Source organism: Carassius auratus, unplaced genomic scaffold (genome assembly GCF_003368295.1).
Source record: "Carassius auratus strain Wakin unplaced genomic scaffold, ASM336829v1 scaf_tig00217246, whole genome shotgun sequence".
NCBI classification, from domain to species: Eukaryota; Metazoa; Chordata; class Actinopteri; order Cypriniformes; family Cyprinidae; genus Carassius; species Carassius auratus.
The window spans coordinates 193536-219623 of record NW_020528962.1 but is presented as its reverse complement, the minus strand read 5'-3'; the positions used below and the strand labels follow the sequence as shown (position 1 = coordinate 219623).

Below are 26088 nucleotides of genomic sequence, written 5' to 3'. Positions count from 1 at the left end.
GGAACGGGGCTCCAGAGCGCATGCGTGTTTCCGCTGTCAAGAGTGAGTCCTCTTCAATGCAGAGCGAGAAACTCCGCTGCGTTGCCCGTGATATCTCTGAACTGGGTCAGCAGGGCAAGGCCAGCAGCGGGCATGATGCCAGTGACATTGCTGAGGACACGGTGCGTTGTCTAATGTTGGATTTCAGATGAAATGCTGGTATTATTTTTATAGCACGTTATATTAAATTATTAAATAATATTATTAAATTAAATAATGGTTGTGGTTAGATCATATTAAAATATTCACATTGCATATGTTATGTACATCTTTTCAATGGACCCCCTGCAGTACCTTCACGGACCCCCAGGGGTCAAGTAAGGTGAAGAAAATATCACGTTGGAAAGCATCTACTAAATGACAGTTTAATATTCACACCAGACTTTCTCATTTCCTAGTGATCCAGGGCGGTTTCTTTTAACAACATTCATATTCCAATCTACTTGATTATTGTAAAGTTCTTTATCACACAATAAAACTCCTGTAAATATTACCACCTTAAAACTGTGAAGTTTTTTCAAAATTATATATATTTTAAAGACTTTTAGTTATCTAGATTTGTATTTTTATTATAAAAAAATATAATTGAAAAAAATCTTACTCCCATGAATTAAATACGTATGCATATTTGCAGTAAGCTGTCATTGCTTTTTTGCTTTTCAGTAACTATAATTAGTTTAAAAAAATAGCTTGCTGCTTATGGGAATTGGGTGTATGTCAGTAATCTCATAATGCAAAAAAAAATATATATATATATATATATTTTTGCAAAATATAAGTTTTCATATTTTCTTTTCTTTTTTTGTGGTAAAATCATATTTTAGAGGATCTTTTTGTAGTGTGAAAAGAACATTATGAAAACCACAATGGCAATTTCTGATGACTGTCTTATCCTCTAGTTTGCAAACCACAGGGACCCTCCTAGTTATGCACCTTTCTCAAAAGCAGAATTCTAATGAAACATGAGTATGACGGTAAACATCCAACTGCTTTGAACCACCCGCCAATCAGTGGATGTCCCAGATCCTCAATTTTTATGCTGAAACTGCCAGCTACATGCTATGCAGCTGTCAGAGAGCTCCCGGAATCTGTACAGCTATGCAATTGTGTCTAGATGTTACTGAGCTGAAGAAAGCTTGTGTGTTTTTTTAGGAGGAGACAGGCCCTGGTCCAGGAGGAGGGCTGTGTTTTGCAGACGGCTGCAGAAGAGTGGACTACGTTCTTGTTTATCACTGCAAGAGACGTCAGTCCCAACACCGCCACTCTGTTGTCTCTAACGGTAACGTGCCATCTCAGAGCCAGACCCCATCACGCCGGAGTACGAAGGGCGATATTTCAGAGGCGGTGCTGGAGGCGGGGCTTGGGATGGAACCCCCCAACGAACTACAAGATAAAATCAGGGAGGAATTTGAAAGAAGACTTCAGGAGGAAGGCTTGGAGCTTGAACATGACAAAGAGGTTTGTATTTATGTGTGCATGGTTATGTTCAGAATGCTAGAACACTAGCCCACTGCACACTATGCAGTACACACTAAATACTGCCTACTATTTTTAGTTCTTAAATGATATGTAAGAGACAATGCACTTTGCAACATTTCAAACAGTAGTATGCTTAATTGTGGTCATATGATATCCTTATACGCATACACAATGTTCAAATGTTGGTAAAATTTAAAAAATCTTTTTGAAACTCCCTTAAATTGTAAAATATTTTTTAATTGTTACATTTTTTCAGGATTCTTTGATGTACAGTATAGACAGTTCAAAAGAACAAAAATTATTTGAAATATAAATAAATATATTTACATACAGTCATTATAAATATATATTAATGGCACTTTTGATCAATTTAATGCACTGTTATTGGATAAAAGAATTAATTTATTTAAAAGAAAAAAATTACTGAGTCAAAACTTTTGAAATATAGTTTATGTATAAGTTGTGTCCAATTATAATCTTTGGAAATTATATATATATATATATATATATATATATATATATATATATATATATATATATATATATATATATATATATATATTGCATTAATTTAAAATCCATTTTGTGTAAAATGTCTTAATTCCATTAATCTGATAAGATAATGAAAAAGTTGCTTAAAATATGCCAATGCATATTGCAAAATTAGTGTGAGTAGCATAGAAGTATGCTATTCTGGAACACAACCTGTGTGTGGTACTTGTCTGCCTATGCATGTCTCTATATAATTTTCCTGGCAAACAAATTCAGTATTCATCTCATGTGCCGAGCCATGAATAACCAGGGATGAGCGCAGTTTAGAGTATAATACTTACAGAATGAACACAATCAAGAGATTCCCAAGGTGAACTTGGCACTTAAGAATTGGGGACCCAGTTTAGAAAAATCCCAAACCCTCCCACGCTAAGAAAAGTCTATCTTTTTGAAGGGGGAGTTTTCATTTTCAAGCAATGCAGCATATTTCAGTTCTAGTTAACAGATGGCAAAAAAAAATTCTTTGCTGCAGTAGTTGCCCCCCCAGCAATATATCTGCGACAGATGCAACTGTGGTTATCACAAGAGATGATCAGTTCCCCCTGCATCATGGTTTTTCCCAAGTTGAAGCAGGGAAAGCTTTGTGTTTCTGAATAGGAGTAGATTGGTTATTTCATGCAGCTATTTTCCAAAAAAAAAAGAAAAAAAAAGCTTATACTCAGGCAATACCCTCATGAATCCAAATAGAGTCAAAGCTATTATTATGCAGGTTTGAGTACACCTTAAAATAAACTACATGCTTATGCGTGAATTTTATGAAGAAATGTCTGTTTATTTCAACCTAAAATAAATTATATTTTGCATAAAGAATATAAAGCCCATTTTCAGGACCTCTATGATTTTTTGTTTTTGTTTCCATGATAATAATAATAATAAATAATGAAATGAAAATAATTTTCCTGAACAGTGTTTTTAATTAATCGCCATAAAATTTTATTTAAAACAAATTCTACCATGTTGTATACTTGCAAATTATTTTGTAAGTGAAACACGTTTATGGTTGTTGTTTTTGATATTGCATAACTATCTATAATAGTAAATTAATTCTGAAATGCAAAGATTTTGTTCCTATCTCTGAAGTCCGTATGGATCTGATATGAAATTGGCCCCAGGGTTTATTTTAGCATAAAGATTGACTGATGAGAGTGAAATCCTGAGTGAAAGCTGTGACGTGGGTGTACGTTTGATTGTTGGTGGTGTGATGGTGGTAGATCAGTTGTGTTATGTTAGTGTGGATTATATTTGAGTGCTGCTGTCTCCAGCCTAAAGGCAGATTATGGTTGATCCTCATTGCCAGAGGTGTTTGTGTTTGATGTGTTTGTGTGTGTGTGTGTGTGTCTTTCATCCACGCTGAATAAGACCATTTTAGTAACAGCTGCTTCTTAAACTATGTGTAAGTGTATGTGCATGTTTGCATCTCTGCTTGTGTTAATTAAGGTCACTAAATCACCTTATCTTTTCAGTTTTCAATTGCATCCTGCAAACCAAATTGACTGCATTATTCAATGGTGTTTAACTCTTTAAACTAATTTTATTTTTATTTTTAAGATGAGGACGGTCCGGTTTACCCGTCTCCATGTTCCCTGGTCCGTTCTCAGTCGTGAGGCAGAACTTCTTAAGATCAGAGTGCCGACTAAAAAGGTGAGTTGCTATAAAAGGAAACAGACAGATAAAAAGGCTGCCATTTGAGAATAAAATATAAAGATGTGTCAGAGCTTTGATGCAGTGTATAATGCGTGATTGTGAGGCTCATAAAGCTCTCAGGGACCTAAGTTTGAGTTTGCATCATGTCCTGATTCCATTTACCCTTGCCTCGCTTTAAAGAAATGGATACTTATAATAAGCAAGGATGAATTAAATTGACCAAAAGTGATGGTAAAGACATTCAGATGCTTTTATTTCAAATATATTCTGTTCTTTTGAGCATTATATTCATCAAAGAATCTTGAAAAAAAAGCATCACAGTTTGCACTAATATATTAAGCAGCACAGCACAACTGTCTTCAATATTGATTATTAATAAGAAATATTTCTTGAGCAGCAAATCAGCATGTTAGAAGGATTTAATAATGATGTTGAAAATTTAGCTTTTGCATCACAGGCATAGATTAAACTTTAAAATATATTAAAATATATAGAGTTATTTAAAATTGTAGTCATATTTAAAAATATAAATGTATCGTTGGTCAAATAAATGCAGCCTATGTAAGCAAAAGAGACTTCTAAAAAAAAAAAAAAAAAAATTTATATACATATACATTTATATACACCCTTTTATGTATATAAATTTAATAGATTGATTTAATTGAAAAAAAAAATTGGTATTTTACTTCTGATATTTCATCAAAGCCAGCTCATGATGCCTCACAGACTTTTTAAATAATCTTTTGAGAAAAAAAAACACACAAACACACACAAAAAAAAAAAAAAACACTGCTATTCTAAAATATACAATGTTCATTTTGAGACCAATATCTTGAAAATAAAATAAAGTTGAATATTAAGTTTAACTCATTTTACTGATGATGGAGTCTCGCTTCTAGCTAACGGCTGATTGGTCTGGTGTTCTGACAGATTCAGGCTGTCACACTGCAACTCATGGTCATTTGCAGTGTAGGTACAATGCTAGGATATTTCACATTGTATTAGCGAATGGGAAGGTTTTTAATACCATTCAATAACTTTGAAATAAAATCTGAATGACCAAAACTACACGTTTTCAGAGGCAGCTCCTGCTAATTCTCTCAGAAGGGGGCAAAAGTTTTCTTGATTAATGAGGAAAGGTCACCCATTCAATTGATAAATTAACGGCTAGTTAAAGATGTAAAGGGAACTGAACTACTATAGTATTAATTAAAAATAAACTGACATTAGGAATCAATCTCTTGCTCTCCTTATGTTTCTATATGCGAGTTAACACAATTCAGCAGCGAATGAAGACTGACACCAGGATGTAGTTTTTCGATTTTAGTTTAATAAGAAATAACTGAAGTCACATAAATCACTGTTTACACAACTCACTTATATTACACTGCTCATTTATATCACATTCCTCACTTATATTACACTGCTCCCTACTAGCCATATGCATCTTTGCTGTTTCGTGTTTTTTCAACTTCTCCGAGAGATGATGCATTTCGGTGACACCTGTAGTTGTCCATGCAATGTCCGTCACGCTCTCGCGATGTAACAAAATGCAGCGGTAAATTAGTAGAATAAAGCGTCATCTACTAGCAGCCTATTAGCCTTTTTCTCCGCTCATAACACGTCCTCAAAAATCCTCGTTTATACGACTTCCTGCCCTTTGTAGATACTTGTTTGATGTTTAAATGTCATCTTGGTTGTCCTCATTCTTTAATTACCAATTTATCATTATTGGTACGACGAATGAATGTTATTTCTTTCAATTACATGATAGAATTAATCTGCGCTGAGGTAACCTTCACTGTGATGTCGATCAAGTTCAGCTGACAAAGGCATAGCTGTCCCGGTCTCTCTGTTTTATTTATTTATTTATTTTTCACATTTGATAAAATATAGAAGTATTTTTTTTTTGTCTTGTTATTAAAATTCCAAATAGTTTTTAAATATTATTGGATGTCACTGTTCCCACCAGTTGTTGCACAAGTTAAGGTTACGCACGGTGACGAAAGCACGTTAGGGCTTGCCCTCCCAGAACTCATTGAGATTGCATTGGAGTACCTGCAGTTAGAAAAAAAAGATCTTTGAATGGAAGTCTATGAGAGCACTCAGGGCGATTCTCAGTTTAAATGCGACTCGACGCTGATTGGACTATATAGAGGCAGCACAAACAGTCTAGAAAAGTGAAAGCTAGCGTAACACTGTGGTTGAATGTAAAATAAAAAAAATCCCTCCCTTCCTTTGGTGGTGCGTCGCCCAATCGCCCTAATGAAGAAACCTTCACTGCATGTTATATACACATATATGTAGACATATGGACCCACATCCCACATTTGTTTGTTTGCCCACAAAAAAAGATATTTCCATTCTACATTTGTGATGTTAAATCTTCTGACCCTGGTTTCAACTTCAATTGTGTCTCGTCTCTTAAGCTCTGGATATAAATTTATTAATCTCTGTTTAATTTCAGTACCGTTATGGTTGTTTTTCCAGACATATCAGCTGAAACAGAAGACGGGGCTCATGGGCATAATAAGCACGTTTTGGACAAAGATCAATCAGCCGTTCCAGCCGGGCGTACCGGAGACCCAAGACCCACGCACACGTGTGCTGTCCCAGCCGTTCAGCAGAGACAAGCTGCACCTGTGAGTGCCAACATTCGCAGACAGCCAGACTGTCGTAAAAGAGCATTTACAATTAGCAAGCCTGCACATCAGCCTAATTAGTTTTCTTTCATTTTGCAGATTTGATATAAAGTCGAAAAACAGCTTGTTCAGCAATGCAATACGAGGTCGAATTGTAAGTATTGGTATAAACAAAACAGAATGATTATACACATCTGGACACATTTTAAAGCAAAAGTTCAGCCAGAAATAAAAATTATGTCAAATGATGTTGTTCTAAAGGTTTGTTTTTCTGTGGAACACAAAGGGAGAAATTCTCACATAGAAAGAAGGTTTAAGCTTTAAATCTTAAAAAATGACACAAAAACACCTCAAACATTTCATTAAACCATTTGTATGCCATTCATTATCAGACAAAATGTATGTCTGTATGTCTGTATTGAGTCAGCGAGCTGAATGAATCGAGATGGAATTATTCAAATCGGTTTTGTCAGCCAATTCACTGTAAAAGAATTTATGAATGAGACATTACTATATAGCTCATGAACTCACATGCACATGCACAGAAAAACTGAGCTGAATGATCAGTGAATAACATCTTCAACTTTAGTCTGTCTCTCACACAAAATGTATATATCTTACGACTTAATACATATTCCATATAGGCCATTTTTTAATATAATTTTCTGCTTGACATCCACAGTCCATGTTCATTATATTAAAATAGATATGCAATAAGAAAAGACCAAAATTTACATTTTTGGATGAACTATTCTATTAATTAATGTTTGATTTTTTTATTTGTATTTATTTATTTATAAATTATTTTTATTTATTTATAAAACTATTTTACTTTTTAATGTATTACTGTGTTGCATCCATGCTCTTCCATAGGTTTATGAAATTCTGAGGCGCACTGCCTGCACACAGACCTGTCAAACTATGGGTATGTTCCTGGAGATGCCAACTCCACAAACACACCATCATTTGTTTCATTAAATATTTGACTACAGATATTCTAATTCCCTCTCTTTTGTGTCTCAGGTATTTCCTCACTGCTAGCTAAAGGGGTTTATGATTCTGCCTTCCCTCTGCATGATGTAAGTAATGCATTTTGCCCAGTTTAATACAGCTGACTTGTAATTCGTCTGTTTGTTCAGTGTAAATGTGTGATGAGGTTCAGGTAAAGCTTCATGTGTTGTCATTGCTGCAGGGAGACTCTGACACCTCAGAAGATAAAGAGCATCGCAACGACAGACAGGTGAATCCTGAACGGCAGCAAGTCACACAGCTTTTATTTGATTGATAAAATCACAATAAGCTGCTTATTACTGTAAGATATACTTGTGTGTGTAATCTCTAAGAAGATACACATTTTTTCGTTTTTTTTAATAGAATAACTGAACAGGAATTTAATGATATTTGTGTATTGTAGATGTTGCATGAGGAATGGGCCAATTATGGAGCTTGCTACAAATATCAGCCAATGGACCTCATAAGGTATCAGACATGATGTGCATCACTACCATCTGGTTCTGTGAAAGATGTTATTCAGTACACAGATGCTTATTGACCGGTTCTCCTTTCTGAGAACTGTCAGATTTGTGTTTGTGGACTGCTATAAATAGTTTGACCTTGAATCATATCGTTTGTTGAGGAGAGGTGTGTCACTGTTCATTTTAAAGATTTTCTCCTGCCTGGGAGGTGATAAAACACCTGGAAAAAAAGAATCTTATTCTGCCTATCCCAAAATGCTTATAAAATAAGCATAGATGTTTACATTTATTAGGATAATAAAACATAAAATGACCTATAACAGCTTTTATTAAGCTTCAGTGAAGCTGCATTGCATCTGGTGAATTTAATATGCCATCTGGATATCACAAATATTAAATACGTGCCCACTGTATAGCATGCATGCTGTGTACAGCACAGCAGACAGTATGTCTTTAACAGTACAATAGTCAGATTATAGTAAACGTATTACTTACCAAGTAATGGCAAGCTGCAAACTGATATTTTCCGAGCTGATTATGAGGAAAATCACCAGATTTAGATTAATTAAAATTTGTATTGGTAGCTGAAAGCATAATCAAAGTAGCCAAAATATTTTAAGAAATAAATATACAAGAGGTGGAGGATATGTGAAGCTTTGTGAATGACATTCAATTTCAATTGCAGGTTCAGATTCAGTGCAGTCATTTTTGGAAAGCAGTGTTTTTTTGCATGTGCTGGTGTGTTCTGTGTTGTTTACCAAGTCAAATTCATAACAGTTCTGTACCCGTTCATCTGTGTATAAAAGGAAGTACTTTGGAGAGAAGATTGGCCTGTATTTTGCCTGGTTGGGAGTGTACACACAGCTGCTGATTCCAGCCTCGGCTTTAGGAGTCGCAGTATTCCTGTACGGTTGCCTCACCGTAGACACCAATGTGCCCAGGTAAAGTCTTTTTTTCCTTAATATAAGCTAAATGTTTTAAATAAACCGTAACTCTATGTATTTTGGATTATTTCTATTTTAAGTACATTGATTTATTTGCTTTAAGAAGCCAAAATATGTGTTTCACTAGTGTAAAATGTTACAATCGATCATTTATTTCTCTCTCTTTCAGTCAAGAGATGTGTGATGAGCATCTTAATTTCACCATGTGTCCTCTGTGTGATCGTGTGTGTGATTACTGGCAGCTGAGCAGTATCTGCAGTACGGCACGTGCCAGCTATCTGTTTGATAACCACGCCACCGTGGGCTTTGCCATATTTATGTCCCTCTGGGGTATGAGCTGTATGAATATGTGCATTTGATGCTAAACTATGTGTTTACTGTACATTTATATTGAGAAGAAATAATGTGTTTTAAAGTGGAATAGCTTGTTTTGTGATAATTGTGTGTGTGTGTGTGTGTTTAGCGGCAGTGTTTCTAGAGCACTGGAAGAGGAGGCAGCGATGTTTACAGCACAGCTGGGATCTGACAGGCATGGAAGACGATGAGGTGAGGAAAGTCCAAAGCATTTAATCAAAGTCACAGAACATCTCTAACATTAATGAATTCAATGGCAGCAGCTCTAAAATCAGTTTTTTTTTTGAACTGGCAAAATAGCTGACATTACATTTAAATTTATGCATTTAGCATAAATAGCAGATGCTTTTATCCAAAGCGATTTACAGTGCATTCAGACTATACATTTAATTTTATCATTAGTGCGATCATTAGAATGCACATTCTATAATGTAGCTGCCCTATTAAAAACCACATCAGAAACTACCCTCGTGCGGACTGCTGATGGCTTGCTCTTCATTAGGTTTATGAAAATTCAAGCTTTCAATGTTCTTGAGGGTCTGAACCATTCACCTGGGAACTGATCCAGTCTCAAGTGTGTGTGTGTAGTGTGTGTGTGTGTTTTGCAAGTGGTGGGAGATGGTGGCGTGGATGTCTGAGTAATGAGATTGTGTTCTGCTTAAAGCATTGAGCTTGAGTGGATGAAAAACTTCGCTGAGCAACATGCTAATGTGAACGATAATGAACTTCAATTACTCTGCATATTAAATAGTGTAAATATGTGTCTAATGCCATGTTATCTTTGCTTTCATGCTCACCGATAGGAAAGGGCTGAGGTAATCCTATCTCCTGCTCTCCTTCTCTTTCTCTGTTTCTATATTGTTCCCGACACGCTTAAGTGCACATCATATTTCTCTCCGCATCCCCCAAACGTCCCCCACCCTCATCAGTGCTCCATCTCCCGTTTGCATTTTTCTGCTCAGCAGGAAGGTCAATTGTGTGTATGGTGCACGGTGACGCTGTTTGATGAATCAACCCTGAATTCGTAGGAAGAGGGGAGATTTACAGTGGATTAACTTTGTAGTAACCTGTGTGTCAGCGAATCCTTTACTCTGATTTTATGCCATAATCCTGACCACAGTGTTCTTGCCAGATAATCACAACCTTATTTATGGAGTTGAAAATGCTAACTGTCTGCTTGAAACACATTCTGTGTCATAAATATATCAGCTTAAGAATTGTGTGTTGAATGTACAACTACAATATATACCCCAATGTGTTCATACATTAGCCAAAAAAGCCCTGTGGGTTAAATGCTTTATAATGAACTTGTACCATATTGGCATCATTGCCTCAAGACAAGAAAAAAAAATGGTTTAATGTGGAACCAAGATAATTATTTCTGTTTGTGCATGTGTTTGTGAATCCTGTTTCTATGGAGACCATTTTACTTATGCATGTCTATGGAACTGATGTTGAATTTGCTGCTTTTTGACACTTTAGAGTCCTTTATCACTGAGCTTGATGTTTATGTGTGTGTGTATATCACAGAATGAGCTACGACCAGCATATGAGGACTTTCTCCTTAAGAAACAAGAGAAGAAGGCAAAGAATAAGAAGAAGGAAGAGGTAAACTGCACATTTATGTACAAAACTAAGGTTCTCGCATGCATTTGACCAATGCATTTACATGATTTTCCCTAACATTTTCAGTTGTTTGTGATTACTGAATAAATAAAAATGATAATTTTATAAAGATTGTACTCAGAAAGAGTAATAATTATAATTATAATATATTATATTTCTAATCATTAGACTATGTTAAGGTATGTCCACATGGCAAAAATATATATTAAAAATCATCCAGTTAGTTAATGACTTGTATTCAAACAAACAGTGAACACTATTAATATAGCAAACTTATAGCAAAATTTGGTATTTATCTCTTCTCAGGTGTTCAGTCATCTCAGATCTTTGTAAGGGTTGAATCCAGAAACAGAGAAGCAAATAGAGAAATTCTAAAATTAGCATAGCTGCTGTTCAAACCGAAAAACAAGCAAAGAATGATAATGTGCATTTGATCAGAAGTTTATGAGATACATTATGTGAATGCTTGTCTAAAGAAATGTGTCTTTAATCTAGATTTAAACAGAGAGAGTGTGTCTGAACCCCTGTTCCAGAGTTTGGGAACCAAATATGAAAAAGCTCTTCGTCTTTTAGACTTTGCTATCCTACCAAAAGTCTAGAATTTTGCGACTTTAGGGAGGTGATGGTTTGTAGCATGATAGAAGACCAGTAAGGTATGAAGGAGCTAAAACATTAAGGGATTTATAGGTAGGTGATAATAATTTGTAACTGATAAGGAACTTAAAATTAGGAAGTAATTTTACAACGATTGTAAAATTAGGGTTATATGATCATACTTTCTTGATCTGGATATATTATAAATATAATTAATTTTTTTACTTTTGAATTTTTCAGGATTCAGTTTTTTTTTTCATTGAAAATTTTTCTTGACTCCTTTTTAATAGTTACATTAGATTTTATTAATCAAAAAGCATGTCTAATTAATTAAAACCATGAAACTTATGCTTTTTCACATCAATTTATTACAAGTTTAACAAAAATTACATGTTTAGGATCCAATTAAATGTTTTATTTTTTCTCACCATATTTTTTTATTTTTACCAAATTCTTTGTTTTAGCATGTCTAATTACTTAAATGCATACAACAACTTCATTTATTCATTTTTTTTCTTAGGTAGTCTTATGAATTTTTTCCCTCAGAGGTTTTGTGCTGTATTGAATTTTTTGGGGTTATAATGTTTGTTTCATTTTAGTAGTAGTAGTAGTAGTAGGCTATGTACATTCTCCTGAAAAATAGTAATAGGCACAATGTCTTCAAATCAAACAGGACTTTTATTTTGACGGGTTGCCGTGAAAACCTTTACAGTTCTGTGTATGTTATATGACACTAGTTTTACTCAAATCAGTTTACTCGAGTCAAATGCTCATTAAAGTGACTCACTCTCAGAGCAGTTCTGGAGATGTTGTCCATGTGTTTACATCCTCATTTAGTGAGACGGCAGACGCTGAAATCACCGCGAGCGCCACACGTGCTTCAGTATGTTATACAGGATTCACAGACTTTTGTGGCTTAATGCTTAAAGATACTAGTCCATATCTTGATTCAATTTAAGTGTAATGACCTACTTTAAAATAATTCAATCAAAATTTTACAAATTCTGTGACATTCCGTAGTTAATTCAATTCAATTCAAGTTTATATGTATAGCGCTTTTTACAATACAATATACAATATTTAGTAGTAGCTTATCAGTGGTGACTATCAGTTTATGTGCATATAACTGGAAAAATCAGTTAAAGACATAATCAAACATACGATGAACACTATTAAAAGTAATTTTATTTTATGATGCAATCAAATTTACAGCAATATTTGTTAGTTCTGTGTGTTGTTTCAGGGTTAGCATCATCTGAGGTCCTCTAGGGGGTTTGCGTTATCTTCTCAGGTGTTTTGTATCCAGACTGGAGCTTGTGTAAATCCTAGTTACCACGGGATGTAAATCTTATGACAAAACTGAGAAACTAATAGAGACATAATTAGCCTAGCTGCTTTTCAAACCAATGAAAATTAATTAGTTTAATTTTACTGTTAAACTATGAATTCCATTTTTATGACAGGATTCTGGGATTCCATCCGCTTTTTCCGCATCACAGAAACTTAGAGGGACTTTTAGATCCTCTGATTCTTTTCTACTAAATCTAAATCATAGCAGAACAAAAAATTTGGAGATGCTGCTTTTAACAGTTAATGTTCCTCGCCTCTGATACAACCTTCCAGAGAACATAAGATGTGCTGAAAACGAGATGTGCATATTTTTAGTCTGGCCTTTCTGTAAAGACTTATAAAACCTCTATATATTTCATGTCTTTTTGCTTTGCCTCATTTTTAAACTCATTTTTTTTTTTTGTATATTTCATTTTTAAAATTTTATATCTTTATTCTTATATGTGTATTTTAACGGGTTTATTTAATTTTTTGTTTTATTTCTGTTCATTTTCATTTAGTTTCTTGAGGTCTGTAAAGCACTTTGAATTGCATTAACTTGTTTAGAAAAGTGGTTTATAATTAAAATCTGCTTGCTTGCTTGCTATTAATCACTTACCGCTTTCAATTTAGGATCTCAAGGTGAAGTCTTAATTTTCACTTTAATTTAATTATTGCGTAAAAATGCACTGAGCTGAAGTACCTGGAATACCTTGCACATTTTTCCAGGTAGATGTAAGAGAATGAGTGCGTGTGCACGTTGCTTTTAATCTCTGCTCTGTGTTCTAGCCGGACACAGGAACGGATGACAAAGGAAGAGAGAAGCTACTGTCTGCTAAAGGAGGACAGTCACCGGTGAGGAGGGGGGAGATAATTTGACAGTTTACTGTGTCTGTCTATGAGAGAGTGAGCTAATCAACTTAACCAGAAGAGGCAGGGCTTCAGGGATAATGCAGTTCGTTCTCAGCTGTCAGTAATCGAGTGGTCACTGCACTGACCTCCATAGGACCCCTCCTGTCAAACCTGTCAATCTTTTATCTTTTTCATCACACCCTACTTTAGCACTCTCTTATCTTTTCCTTCTCATTCTTTCTGACAATTTAATTAATTAGATAATGAACTACACAGTCCGTTGGACAGCACTTTTTGTGTCAAATGAGCAGTTTGGTTGCAATTTCACTTGATGTGATTTTGTGGATTTTTGTTACTGCCATTATGCCCTTGTACACAGTGTCAGGCTTGTGGCGCGTACAAACAACACACGAATGTGCTCAAACACTATCTGTGGCATACACGCTTACTACACACGGCACTCAAAGCAGATTACCTCTCTGGGTATTCCACACTAGATTATGCAGGATTAGAGTCAGAGCTGGATTAAAAACACACAAGTTAGAATAGTGTCCTTCTTCTAATCAAAGACACATGTTCATTGTGTACGTGTGTGTACCTGAGAGAGTATTTCGTTTTAATTCAGATTTCATACGTCCGCGTCTGGGGGAGGATTGGATCCGTACTGTTCATTAACTTCATTACTTCAGTCATCTCACCTGTACTTAATACCAATGATTAGTTAGTTCCAACTATTTCCTGTTCTGATGCACGAAACCACTACAACATCTGTAGATTTTGTAAACCCATATTCAATAGTGTTAGGTTTTTAACTAAATAACTTGCCACGTTGGTAATGGTCAATATTAGCATTTTTTTTTATATAATTTTTTTTAGCCATAAGTAGCCAATTGATAGGTTGAATTTACCAAGAATTTTGCTAAATATTTAAAAACTGAAGGTCATTTATTCTAATTTTCTAAAATTACATGTATTATTACAGTATTTATTACATTATTCTGGTTTAAAAGAACAAACCAATATAGACCAGTCCTGTTCCTGAAGACCCAGCTGCCTGCAGAGTTCAGTTCCGACCCCGATCAGACACACCTGTCTGTATTTATCAAATGCTCCTTGATTATCTGGTTGAGATGTGTTTAATCAGGGTTGGAGCTGAACTCTGCAGGTATAGTAGGTAGATCTCCAGGAACAGGATTGGACACCTTTGGTAAAGACTTTAGTATAGACCCCCCTTCCTCAAATCTTGCCCTGGAGGTCCAATGCACTGCAGAGTTTAGCTCCAACCCTGATTAAAGTCACCTGTCTGCAATTTTCGAATGATCCCAAAGACATTGATTGACACTGATTAGCACGCTCAGGTGTGTTTGATTAGGGTTAGTGCTTGTGGCGAGTGGGGCGGGGCCGAGAGGTGTGGGAACAAGGAGTGAGGCCAGGTGTAGTGATTGGAGATGAGCTACACCTGCGCCCCACCGCCAGTATCGAGTCCCACGTAGGAGATGGAAGGATATAAACCTGTCATCCGTGAGGGGCTGGTGCGCTGTTTTTTGTTTATTTTTGAATTATTAAAATGTTTTGATTGTCCGCCGGTTCCCGCCTCCTTCTTCCGGATGATTAGGAAGCTTTTATTATTACAGTGCTAAACTCTGCAGGAAAGTGGATCTCGAGGTCCAGATTTGAGGATCCCTGGTATAGACCATCATATTGGTTATTGCCATAACAAAATCATTATTGCTTACAGGTATTAGTTTCAGGCAAAATGTGATTATGGTGGTCAGGTAGCTAGTGTATAACCAGGTGATATGGTAAGCATTAAGTAACATCCTGTTGTTCTTGTAGCTTGCCTCAGAGACTTTGTCATGGACAGACCGCCTGCCAGGATACTGCATCAACATATCCTCTATCCTCCTTATGGTGGGTACCTTTCCCCATAACAGTTTTTTCGTCATTGCTTTTATGGTTCAAAATCGGATTTATCTGTTTTCTCAGATTGGGGTGACGTTCTCTGCCGTGTCTGGAGTGATTCTCTACCGCATCATTGTGTTTGCTGTTATGTCAATGAACCCTGATCACGAGGCCAAGGCTAATGTGCGCGTAACCGTGACAACCACCGCTGTCATCATCAACCTGCTGGTGGTTCTGGTGCTGGATGAGATCTACGGTGCTATAGCGGCCTGGATTACAGAGCTTGGTGTGTGTTTGTGTGTGTGTTTACATGACAAAAGATAAAATGTGTTGCATTCAGAAAATGTTTTCTTGATGAAATGGTGACTCTATCGAAGAAAAGATCATGCATTACCAATGATGATTATTATGAATATGATATTAATGTCACACTTGCAGAGATTCCAAAGACTGAATCGACATTTGAGGAGCATGTGATCTTGAAAGCTTTTTTGCTGAAGAGCATGAATGCATTTGCACCTGTCTTCTATGTGGCCTTCTTTAAGGGCAGGTAAAATGGCATCCCATTAGCATACCCACCCAAACTAACGTGACGTTTTGTCTCTGTTGTGAGCAATGATAATTGGATTATTATAAAGTACTTTGTAGTTGTTTATCATGTCCAGTGAGTTAGAGTGTAGTGATGCGCTTACTGCAGTATTGTGTTTGTATGTAGTGTTGTGTCTACACTAGTGTCTACTGTAGTGTTGTGGGACTGTCCTGTGTACAGCATTGTTGAGAATGTTATCTATGTTCATCTGTATTGTGTGTATATATCATTTTGCAGTGAGCATTTTTTTCATAGGAACATTTATTTATATATATATATATATATATATATATATATATATATATATATATATATATATATATATATATATATATATAAATTGTTAACCTAAAAACACTGAGAAACAAAAAAAAATTTGTTTACACACACTTTACAGTAAGGTTCCAGTTGTTAACATTAGTTAACTAAACTAGTAAACGTGAACTAACAATGAATAATAATTTAGTAATCTTATTTAATATTTCAGCATACACATATTATACAAATCAAAAGTTGTATTTGTTAATATTATTTAATTGACCTGAACTAACAAGCATTTTTATTGATGTTAAAGTTTAATAAGCACAGTAACACCTTGCTCATCTTAGTTAATATATTATATATAAATGCTGCAAAAATGATACTTTAGAGGAATTTTCTATATTTCTATATTTTATACATGTATATATTTTTTACTATATATCACTTGTTGAATATGATCTTTTTTAATAATTATTGTATACAAGTCCTATGTTGTGCACTTGAAAATTTATTTTCCTCAAAATTAATTACCCCTTTTTTACTCAATTAAAAAATATATAATCATATTTTATGAATAATTTTTTTTAAATTCATGTCTAAATTCCAGATGCAAATTATAAATCTATAAACGCCTGTTTTGTGGTGTCTGTGTGTTACATGTATTGTTGTTGTATGACCATATAGTGTTGTGTTGCTGAACAGTACACATACATTATGTTGTAGTTTAGTTTGAGCGGCTTTAGTGTCAAGCACCAAAATGCTGAATTTCTGGTTTAGAATTCTTTACTCCTGTAAATAGTAGCGTTGTCCGTATTTTTAAATATCCCTCATAACTCTAGTGTGCTAATTTAGGTTTGCCGGTCGTCCGGGTGACTATGTTTATGTCTTTAAGGATTTCCGCATGGAAGAGGTAATTATTAAAATGATAATATTTTTGTCATCATTGTTTTGGCATAATGCAACTAACAATTTGCATGTACATGTATTTTTGATCTAGTGTTCTCCAGGTGGCTGTCTTATTGAAGTGTGTATTCAGCTGGGAATCATTATGCTGGGAAAACAGCTCATTCAGAATAATGTGTTTGAGATTGCCATTCCGTAAGTATTTTACACACATACACACATTCAAAGTCTTCCCTGTGGTCCCTCTGCTAATTTACTTGGATTCCGCAATGTACCCCCAGTCTATTAGAGGAAACCCTTAACTCGTTAACTTGTTAAATTCTAATTTAATTCTCCACACCGTTTAACAATACCAATGCAGTGAACAGGGAGTGATGGAAGAAGTGTTTAAAACAACACATCTGTTGACATTACAGAAAGCTGAAGAAGATGTATCGCACGTATAAGGAGGAGAAAGATGGATCGGCAGATGAGGAGGAAAAGGATTCCAAACGGGAACCACAGCGCTGGGATTTGGACTACGACCTGGAGCCATATGAGGGATTGAGCCCAGAGTACATGGAGATGGGTGAGTACTGCATCACCTTCATTGCTCTATGTGTTTAAATGCAGTCCACCTGCGACTTTAACGCTTCATTTGGTTGTTTAAGTGTTGTGGCTTAAAGGGGTTTTTTTCCCCCAAAATTGCTCTTTATTGTCGACAAAACAATTATTTTCTTAATACATGTTCCTTTTCTAATTTTGAGAAATTCATCATTGTATTTAATTCCTAAGATTTCTTCAAAACGTTTGATTTGCTCCATCACAAAAGTACAGTGTGAATACTAGGGTTGCCAGGTTTTCACAACAAAACCCGCCCAATTATTACTCAAAACTAGCCCAATCACATTTTGAGGGGGCTCCCAATAAAAATCGCACCCCAGGGGGGGTTAAATACATGTTTTTGGCGGGTTTTCCCTGTTAAAATTTGTACTCATGGACATAAAATACAACATGCAGCAACAGTGATAAAGTAGCCCTGTTAGTCATTTAACATCATGATGTACTGATTGCTACAGACCAATCAGAATTAATCTCAGGTTTTGCATTCTTTGGGGCCAGTTGCATAAACAAAGCCATTATGTGAACTAGATTGACCTTAGATTGTCTTACTTTTCGGATTTCAAACAGTTATGACCCGTCTTGATTGGAAAAAAAATAAAAAAATTTGATGACAGTAACTTTTTAAGACTAATATTAACAGTTTATGTAGCCAGCCCCTGAAACTGTTACACAGATGTCAGTAGCCTGGACAGCTAGTTAGCTAGAAGCTTACTCTAAATTTGGTTTAGAAAATGTTGATATTGAAAGCAGGATCTGGCTCCTAAAACTAGACAGCTTTGCCTGCGTTGATAATCTAGTGGGTAGTGCACTGACATATAACGCTGTTGTGCTTCGGGTGTCCTGAGTTCAAATACGGCTTGAGGACCTTTCCCGACCCCCCCTGCTCTCTCACTTTGCGTTCTGTCTGCTCTTTCATAATAAAGGCAAAACACCCAAAATAAAAAACATTAGACCATAAACATTTGCATCAATCAAGGCAACCATTTTTTTATATCACTACACAAAGGTTGCCCAACTAATAAGATTTGCGATTTCAGTCACATGACACTGCAGTAACATAAGACTGTTATTTACTGTATTTCGCTAAGTGAACCTCTCTGGAAAAGGAACATGGGGGAAACAGAATCCAATGGCCTGCAATTAAGCTGTCAAAATCTGTCCCCCCACCTCCATGGAGAGACATATTGGAATAGTTGCTTGTTGTTGTTTTTATCCCATATAGTGATGAATCTTAACCAGTATCTTGTTCAGAAATATTTGAATCTCCTATTATTAGAAATATTGGGTAAACAGAATCCGATGGCAAGCAATCCAGCTGTCAGAATCAGTTCTTCCCACCTCCAGTGTAAGATATGTTGTTGTAAAGGCTTTAAAGTTGTGATTCTGTCCCGTATGGTGATGTGTCTGTGCATTTTTAGTCAGCCTGTCTGTTGTTTTTTTCTCATAGGTCTGAATAGAGAATATGTACATGAAAACCGGACCAAATTTTAGTTTATGTAGGTGTGAACAGACCTTAAGCTTTGTGATACTTAAGGAATAATCTTGATTAGAGAGAGTCTAGAGAGAGCATAGATACAGTTTGGTCAAAGGAAACAATACAACAGTATCATATTGAAAGTGTCCTATGATAGATGTCAATAAATGTTAAACGGGTTAACCCAGTAGTGGTATATTGGATCGGTCATGTTGGTTAACAGTTACCAGAGCCAATTCTGTGAGTCAATACATTTTGTACACCTTAAAGATTGACACACAATATATTTCCTTTGCTTTTCTGTCTATCACAACATCAACTACAACTTCAGAGACTCTGACAGTGGTTGGTAACCTTGTGTCACAAAGGGAGAGGAATATAAACATATTCATTTATTTAATTGTTTACATTGAAATCCTACACATTTGTATGGCAAAATATGTTAGTAATCCTTCACTGTGGTCACACAGCTGTATAGGAGTAAGCCATAGTAGCACAGTAATATAAAAATGTTAAAACGGATGCCAACACCTGCTCTATGCACTCCATTATTACTTTTTCCTTAGAATAGGTTTAGCAACTGTGTTTAAAGAGGCCCACGATGACTTTGAGGAACTGGGTTTGATTAAGGACATGGATCATATTTGTATACGTGTGTGTGTGTGTGTGTTTGTTTGTCTGCAGTTATTCAGTATGGATTTGTCACACTCTTTGTGGCCTCCTTCCCGCTGGCACCAGTCTTCGCTCTGCTTAATAACATCATTGAAATCCGACTAGATGCGGCAAAATTCGTCACTGAAATACGCCGGCCTGATGCAGTCAGTGCTAAAGAGATTGGTATGAAATTTTGCACCAAATATGTGTGTATGTGGTTACACTTAACATAACTGTTATTAAATAATGGTCTCACTATCACATATTTATTTTCCCTTTCCCAGGCATATGGTACAACATCTTGAGTGGAATCAGCAAGTTTGCTGTCATCACAAATGTGAGTGTTGTGACTCACGATGAAACAAAATTCATATTTAGTTGCTGGCTTTGTTTGATATATGATTTATCTCATTGCATGCAGAGATTTTAAGGTTCTTCCTCCTGCTATTTCTCTTTCCCCCAAGGCATTTGTGATCTCCTTTACATCGGAGTTCATTCCTCGGATGGTGTATCAGTATTTGTACAGTGAGACTGGTACCATGCATGGTTATACCAACCATACACTGGCTTATTTCAACACGAGCAACTTTAAACCTGGTACTGCTCCACATGATACAGACTTTGACAGACAACTCCGTATTTGCAGGTACACACAAAACACTCAATACCTTCATACTCATTAACTCTACTCACCTATATTATCCGATATCATTCTTTTTTCTGCTCAACAATTCATCGTCTTCACAGGTACAAAGACTATCGAGATCCACCCTGGTCTCCCGAGTCTTACCAGCTTTCTAAGCAGTACTGGTCTGTGCTCGCTGCACGCCTGGCTTTTGTCATTTTTTTCCAGGTCAGTCTTTATTAAACTGCTTTTCTTCTTGTTCAGTGAACATTGCAGGTTAAATACAACTTATGCTCTGTCAACTATTAAAATGTAGTCTTGCTTGTGCAGTGTTGTTGTGTCATGGCCATGTCATCTGCAATAAGGGAGCTCAAACTCTAATTTCCCTTCCTTTAACCTACAAGTAGGAGATTAAAATAGAGCTGAAATATTAGAAATAAAGGTGGAGGTGGGGGAATGCCTAAAGAACTGTGACATAAGTGATAAAAGCAGCTAAATGACATTTACAGATTAGATGCACATGCATATTTTAGAATTCCATATGCATATGCAGCAAATTCCAGCAAATAGTATTTACATAAATATTGCTTAACTAGAAATACATCCACCTAAACTGTATTATCAAAAATTCTTAATGAAGAATTAATGTGATTCCTTTATAGCCGAGTAAATAAAGCTGGATAAATAAATGACTAAATAAAGCAGCATTCTTCTGTTTTAAACCCAACATGGCACATAGGCAGTTTCAGTCATTTGATATTTTCTTATGATAAAAATCTATATTTCATAATTGCATAAATGGCTGCCCACTGCTCCGGGTGTGTGTTCATGGTGTGTGTGCCAACTGCTGTGTATGTGTGTGTGTGTGTGTGCACTTTGGATGGGTTAAATGCAGAGCACAAATTCTGAGTATGGGTCACCATACTTAGCTGTATGTCACGTCATCTAGGAAATAAAACCTGCAGAAACCATATGTTTTAATTACATATATCTGGTTTGTTGATGAAGTAAAAAAAACAACAACCTTGGTCAGAAAACATTTCACTGACAAGATTAACACCGCCTACAGACCACTGTAAGTGCATTATTGTATAGGGCTTTTCTCATTTTCTTGTACAGTAAGCTGAGAGGCAAATCCAAATTGTCCAATTGGTCCAAATCCGAGTTTAAGTTGTATATAACACAGAATATTCCTGTAAGACCAGACTGGATGTTTGATTCTGTATGTTGTTGTGTTGTAGAACTTGGCCATGTTTCTCAGTATGCTGGTGGCATGGTTGATCCCAGACATGCCTCGTTCTCTGAAAGAGCAGCTAAAGAGAGAGAAAGCACTCCTGATGGATCTTCTGCTCACTGAGGAGGCGGACAAGCAGTGCACCCAGTCACACCCAATGACTACTACCAACAATGATGTAGTCATCAAGGGTCTAGAGGAGGGATCACCAGAAGATCTGCCTGTCTGCAGTGGAGTAATGCTAAGCCAGTCAGATGAAGAGCTGACCGACAGAGAGGAGGAAGAGCTTGAGGAACAACCAATTGCATCCACCAGTGATCTGCCTGATAGACCTCGACCTCCGACCTGTGAAAGCCTCAATACAACTTCAGAGTCCCTGTCTAAGATAGCCTGTCTTGATGAAACACTCAACACACCTTTAGCATGTTCAGACCAGTCCATTCATTCAATCAAAACCGGCTCACTATCACGGCATCAAGAGTTTGACTCGAATGGACCTCCACCTCGAGACCCAAGTTCCAGGGCTAAGAGCCGTTGCCAAACCCTTCCGCCAAGGCACGGAGGACCTGAAGCAGAAGCACATGCAACCAGACCCAGCCACTCGACGACATTCACACATCTCAACCAGAGAGTTCCTCCATCATCTTGTGAGCTCACTCCTAGAGGACCATCTAAAACCAAGCCCTCTGAAAGCCAAATGTCTGTCTCAGATTCACTGGATTCAGAGCTTACAAGCAGCCATTCCATAGCACTTCCTCTCCCACCACCCAGACCGGAGCTTGCTAGCAGCCTTTCAACTGTCTTGCCACGTCCTCCTTCCAAACCAGAACTTGTGGCCAGGCAGTCAGCAGGATTACCACGCCCTCCCTCCAAACCAGAGCTGATGGGAAGCACAACAAAAGGGCTTCCACCTCGTGATCCGGGCTCGAACGTTAAGGGCCGATGCCAGACTCTTCCTCCAAAGTATAGAGGCTCAGATACATCTGGGGAGACGGAGACCAGACCTAGTCACTCCACCACATTCAATAACCTCAGTCAACAGATCCCCCCCTCACCGAGAGATCTCAAACCTAACACTCCTGTATGAGTGCGACAAGATGAAGTGGAGCAACACTCCACATTTTCAGCACCTTGCATCCGATCACCATTCTCTGTGCCAGGCAACCCATGCCATCAACAACTCATCAGTGTCTCATTAATGACCGAAGAAGCATCTTATAAACTCTGGATGTAGATCAATTGTTGGTGGCTTGGTGGAGGTTCACTTGGTTCATTAACTAGGGGGACTTCTTTTGCAAAGAATCACCAACTTTATTGGAAAGTTGGTGCTGACAAGTCCGGCTTGTGCATTCTGGTATTTTTATGGAGCCATCTGACGTGGTTCGATGACTCTTAAACATTGTCTTATACTGTGACTTGCCATTCTCTCTTTCACATATAAACTCCTGTACAGACATACGCAGGATATACACACACCAAATCTCATTAACCTGAACAGGGGAGAAGAGAGAGAGGCTTAGGAATATGGGCCAAAGGGCTTTGCAGTCCATACGATTTGTTACTCAGCAAGTGAAACTTTCATTTTGTGGTGTGTTCTTTCATGAGTTTTGCTACATGTACTTAACTAGAATAACTAAATGTGATCTTATTAACACAATACGTCAGCTTCAAAATAAGCCAACTTGTTTGTGGAATTGTCTTTTTGTCTTTGGTGGCAACATCTGTAGTGTCTCATTCACACGGCAAGTTAGCCCATAGCTTGGCAGCACACTCATGACATGATAAAGAAATGTGATGTTGAAATGGATTCAACGCCAGTTACATTGTACATTGCAAACACATTGTATTATTTTACACAATCCCATTTAGTTCTATGCTAGCAAAGCTAAAGCTAATGCAAAGCATGCTATAGTCACTGTGAAGAGGTTTTCAGGGATTTTGACCCAATCATCACTTTTAAAGTTGAATGTGCACAGGCCACGTTCACACTGCCAAATTTTTGAAGTGACAAACACATTTATTTCCAGGAATAAATAGCTGAGTTATCATTCCATTTGTGCACGGAATACATGTGCGAATCCTACTCAAAAACTCAACTTAAAAACAAGCAATAATTGATGTCTTGCAGCTGTAAACATGAAAGATATGTGCCAGCAGTTCAGTCTTTTTTGGTGTTTTCTACTTTTCCTCAAACTAATATTAGTGCGCTGAGATGTATTAGCGTCTAGACATTTTTAATGCTTCATTAGTTGTCACTAATAACCAAACTCTGTGTGTACAGAACAGGATTAAGAGATCAGTTTACCCAAAATGAAAATGATGTCATCGTTTACTCACCCTGATTTTACCCCTACTAATACTGGTTTCGTTCATCCCCGGAACACAAAATAAGAAATTATGTAGAGAGTCCTGGCTTCTGTCATTGATGTAATAAAGTGAATGGGTATTTATACTTTACAAACTCAATAAAAGACAAAAACTACCATAACAGTAGACCAGATGACTCATATCCTATATTCTGAAGCCATACAACAGCCTGTGTGACAAACTCAAACTCAAATTTTAGGGTGAACTATTAAAAAAACTGGAGTTGACAACTGAATTAAGCTACAGTGTGGACATGGCCTCTGTATATGTTGAATGACAGGTGTGTATGATATGCATTGTGCTAACAGGGATCAATTAGCTGAGAGCATGTTACAAACCAGTGTTCAAGTAGAACTTTCATGTCCATGTTATTTCTAGAGGTCTTGAAAAACTCTGACAATATTTTGATATTATGATGAAAAAAAAATTACTGTTCATAATAAAAAGTGGAAAGTAAGAATATTCTGTTTTTTATTTGTTGTGTCAGAATGCACTGCTACCTTTGAGTTGCTGTCAATGGATAATGTGCTTTTATCCCTCATAATGTTGTAGTTACAGCATCTACCAGCAGGGGCTTACTGGATTATGCTTACCAGCTGATTCTCTAAGTGCTGTATTGTCCAACACCACTAGATGGAGACAACAGCAAACCTAAACAAAGAGGCAATGAGTGGTGGGACAAAAGTGAGACAAAGGACAAGGATCAGAATCAAATCTTGCACAGACTAATGAGTATAGGTTGAGCCAGCGATTCATACACTTTAAGAATAATACTGTACATAAAAGTACAGATTTCTTCTGTCCTGCATTATCACGGGGCTTTCCCCTAGTAAAACTATTAAGGAACTATTTTAAGGAACCGATACTAAAGAGGAATTTTCTCAAGAATCAAAAGTCATTAACTGAAATGTTCTAATTTTTAAACACATAAAAAGCATTAATAACAGTTTTCAATATCCTATAAGAATGTGTACAGGATTCATACGGGATCATAATTTAGAACCAACACTAACGTAAACTGATAAAAAGTAAAAACTAGATGTAGTTACTAAAAGCACCAGTATGAACCACTATAATAATAAGATTTTAAAAGGAATTAAAAGAACAGTAGGATTTCCATTTAATTATTTAGCAGACGCTTTTAGACAAATCGACTTACAATGAGGACAACAGAAGCATTAGACGATAACAGAAGATTTCCTTTATCTATCCAGTAAGACATGCTCTGATAAAGATTACACAGTATCCAGTAAGAGTTCAAGGATCGTGTAGGATTTTCAGTTTGATTTGGTTCATTTCCATTGGAATCTAAATTGCACCACAGAAATTGTTTAAACGCTTTGCTTGCTAATGTATAGATTAAAATACCACAGGGGGCACTAGCAATTTTAAAATCCTTAATTTTCTTTAAATGACTTTTCTTTAAATGAAAAGGTTTTACATGGGCATTTTATCTGACTGTTAAGAATAAAAACACAAATTACAGTATGTGTTCTAAAAGATAAAGATTCTGGTTTGTGCTTTGCTGAAGTCCTGTAAAAAAAAAACAAAAAAAAAAAAAACATAATTTTCAGGTGGATTCTGTAGGATTTTGGCTAGAGTAAGTAGATGCTTTCATACCAAATCACTCACAAGTTACAGAATACCACTCACAGAGTGTTCCTGTAATTCAGTTTGCATATTAATAATAATAATAATACTTAAAAACAATGTTAAGCTTGACCACCACAAGTCGTTCTGAATAAAAGCACGTCTACAGGATGCATAAATGTAAATAAGAACTCAAACACTAACTGCCAGTAAGAATGTCACAACAAAGAGAACATTTCTCTAATTAAACCTGTGAGTTATTAACTTGTTTAGGGCATGCAATATTTCAAGGTTAATGTCCTCTCTCTCTCCTTCTAACTCTGCCTTTCTTTGACTGTACCTGAGGTGATTGTGGC

General features: G+C 36.4%; 1 protein-coding gene across 1 annotated transcript; it reads left to right on the top strand.

The window, feature by feature from the left end:
* Positions 1-24532, top strand: LOC113100317 (anoctamin-1-like). Its single transcript, XM_026265112.1, has 26 exons — positions 1-161; positions 1192-1497; positions 3619-3711; positions 6205-6356; positions 6456-6510; positions 7230-7281; positions 7380-7435; positions 7549-7596; positions 7771-7835; positions 8638-8772; positions 8945-9105; positions 9239-9321; positions 9933-9944; positions 10660-10737; positions 13468-13533; positions 15367-15441; positions 15517-15718; positions 15871-15982; positions 17135-17192; positions 17280-17380; positions 17602-17753; positions 19947-20099; positions 20201-20253; positions 20381-20562; positions 20664-20769; positions 21783-24532. Exons 1-26 carry the CDS (start codon positions 21-23, stop codon positions 22860-22862), a joined length of 3777 nt encoding a protein of 1258 aa, XP_026120897.1. The 5' UTR covers positions 1-20; the 3' UTR covers positions 22863-24532.
* The last annotated feature ends 1556 nt before the right edge of the window (positions 24533-26088 follow it).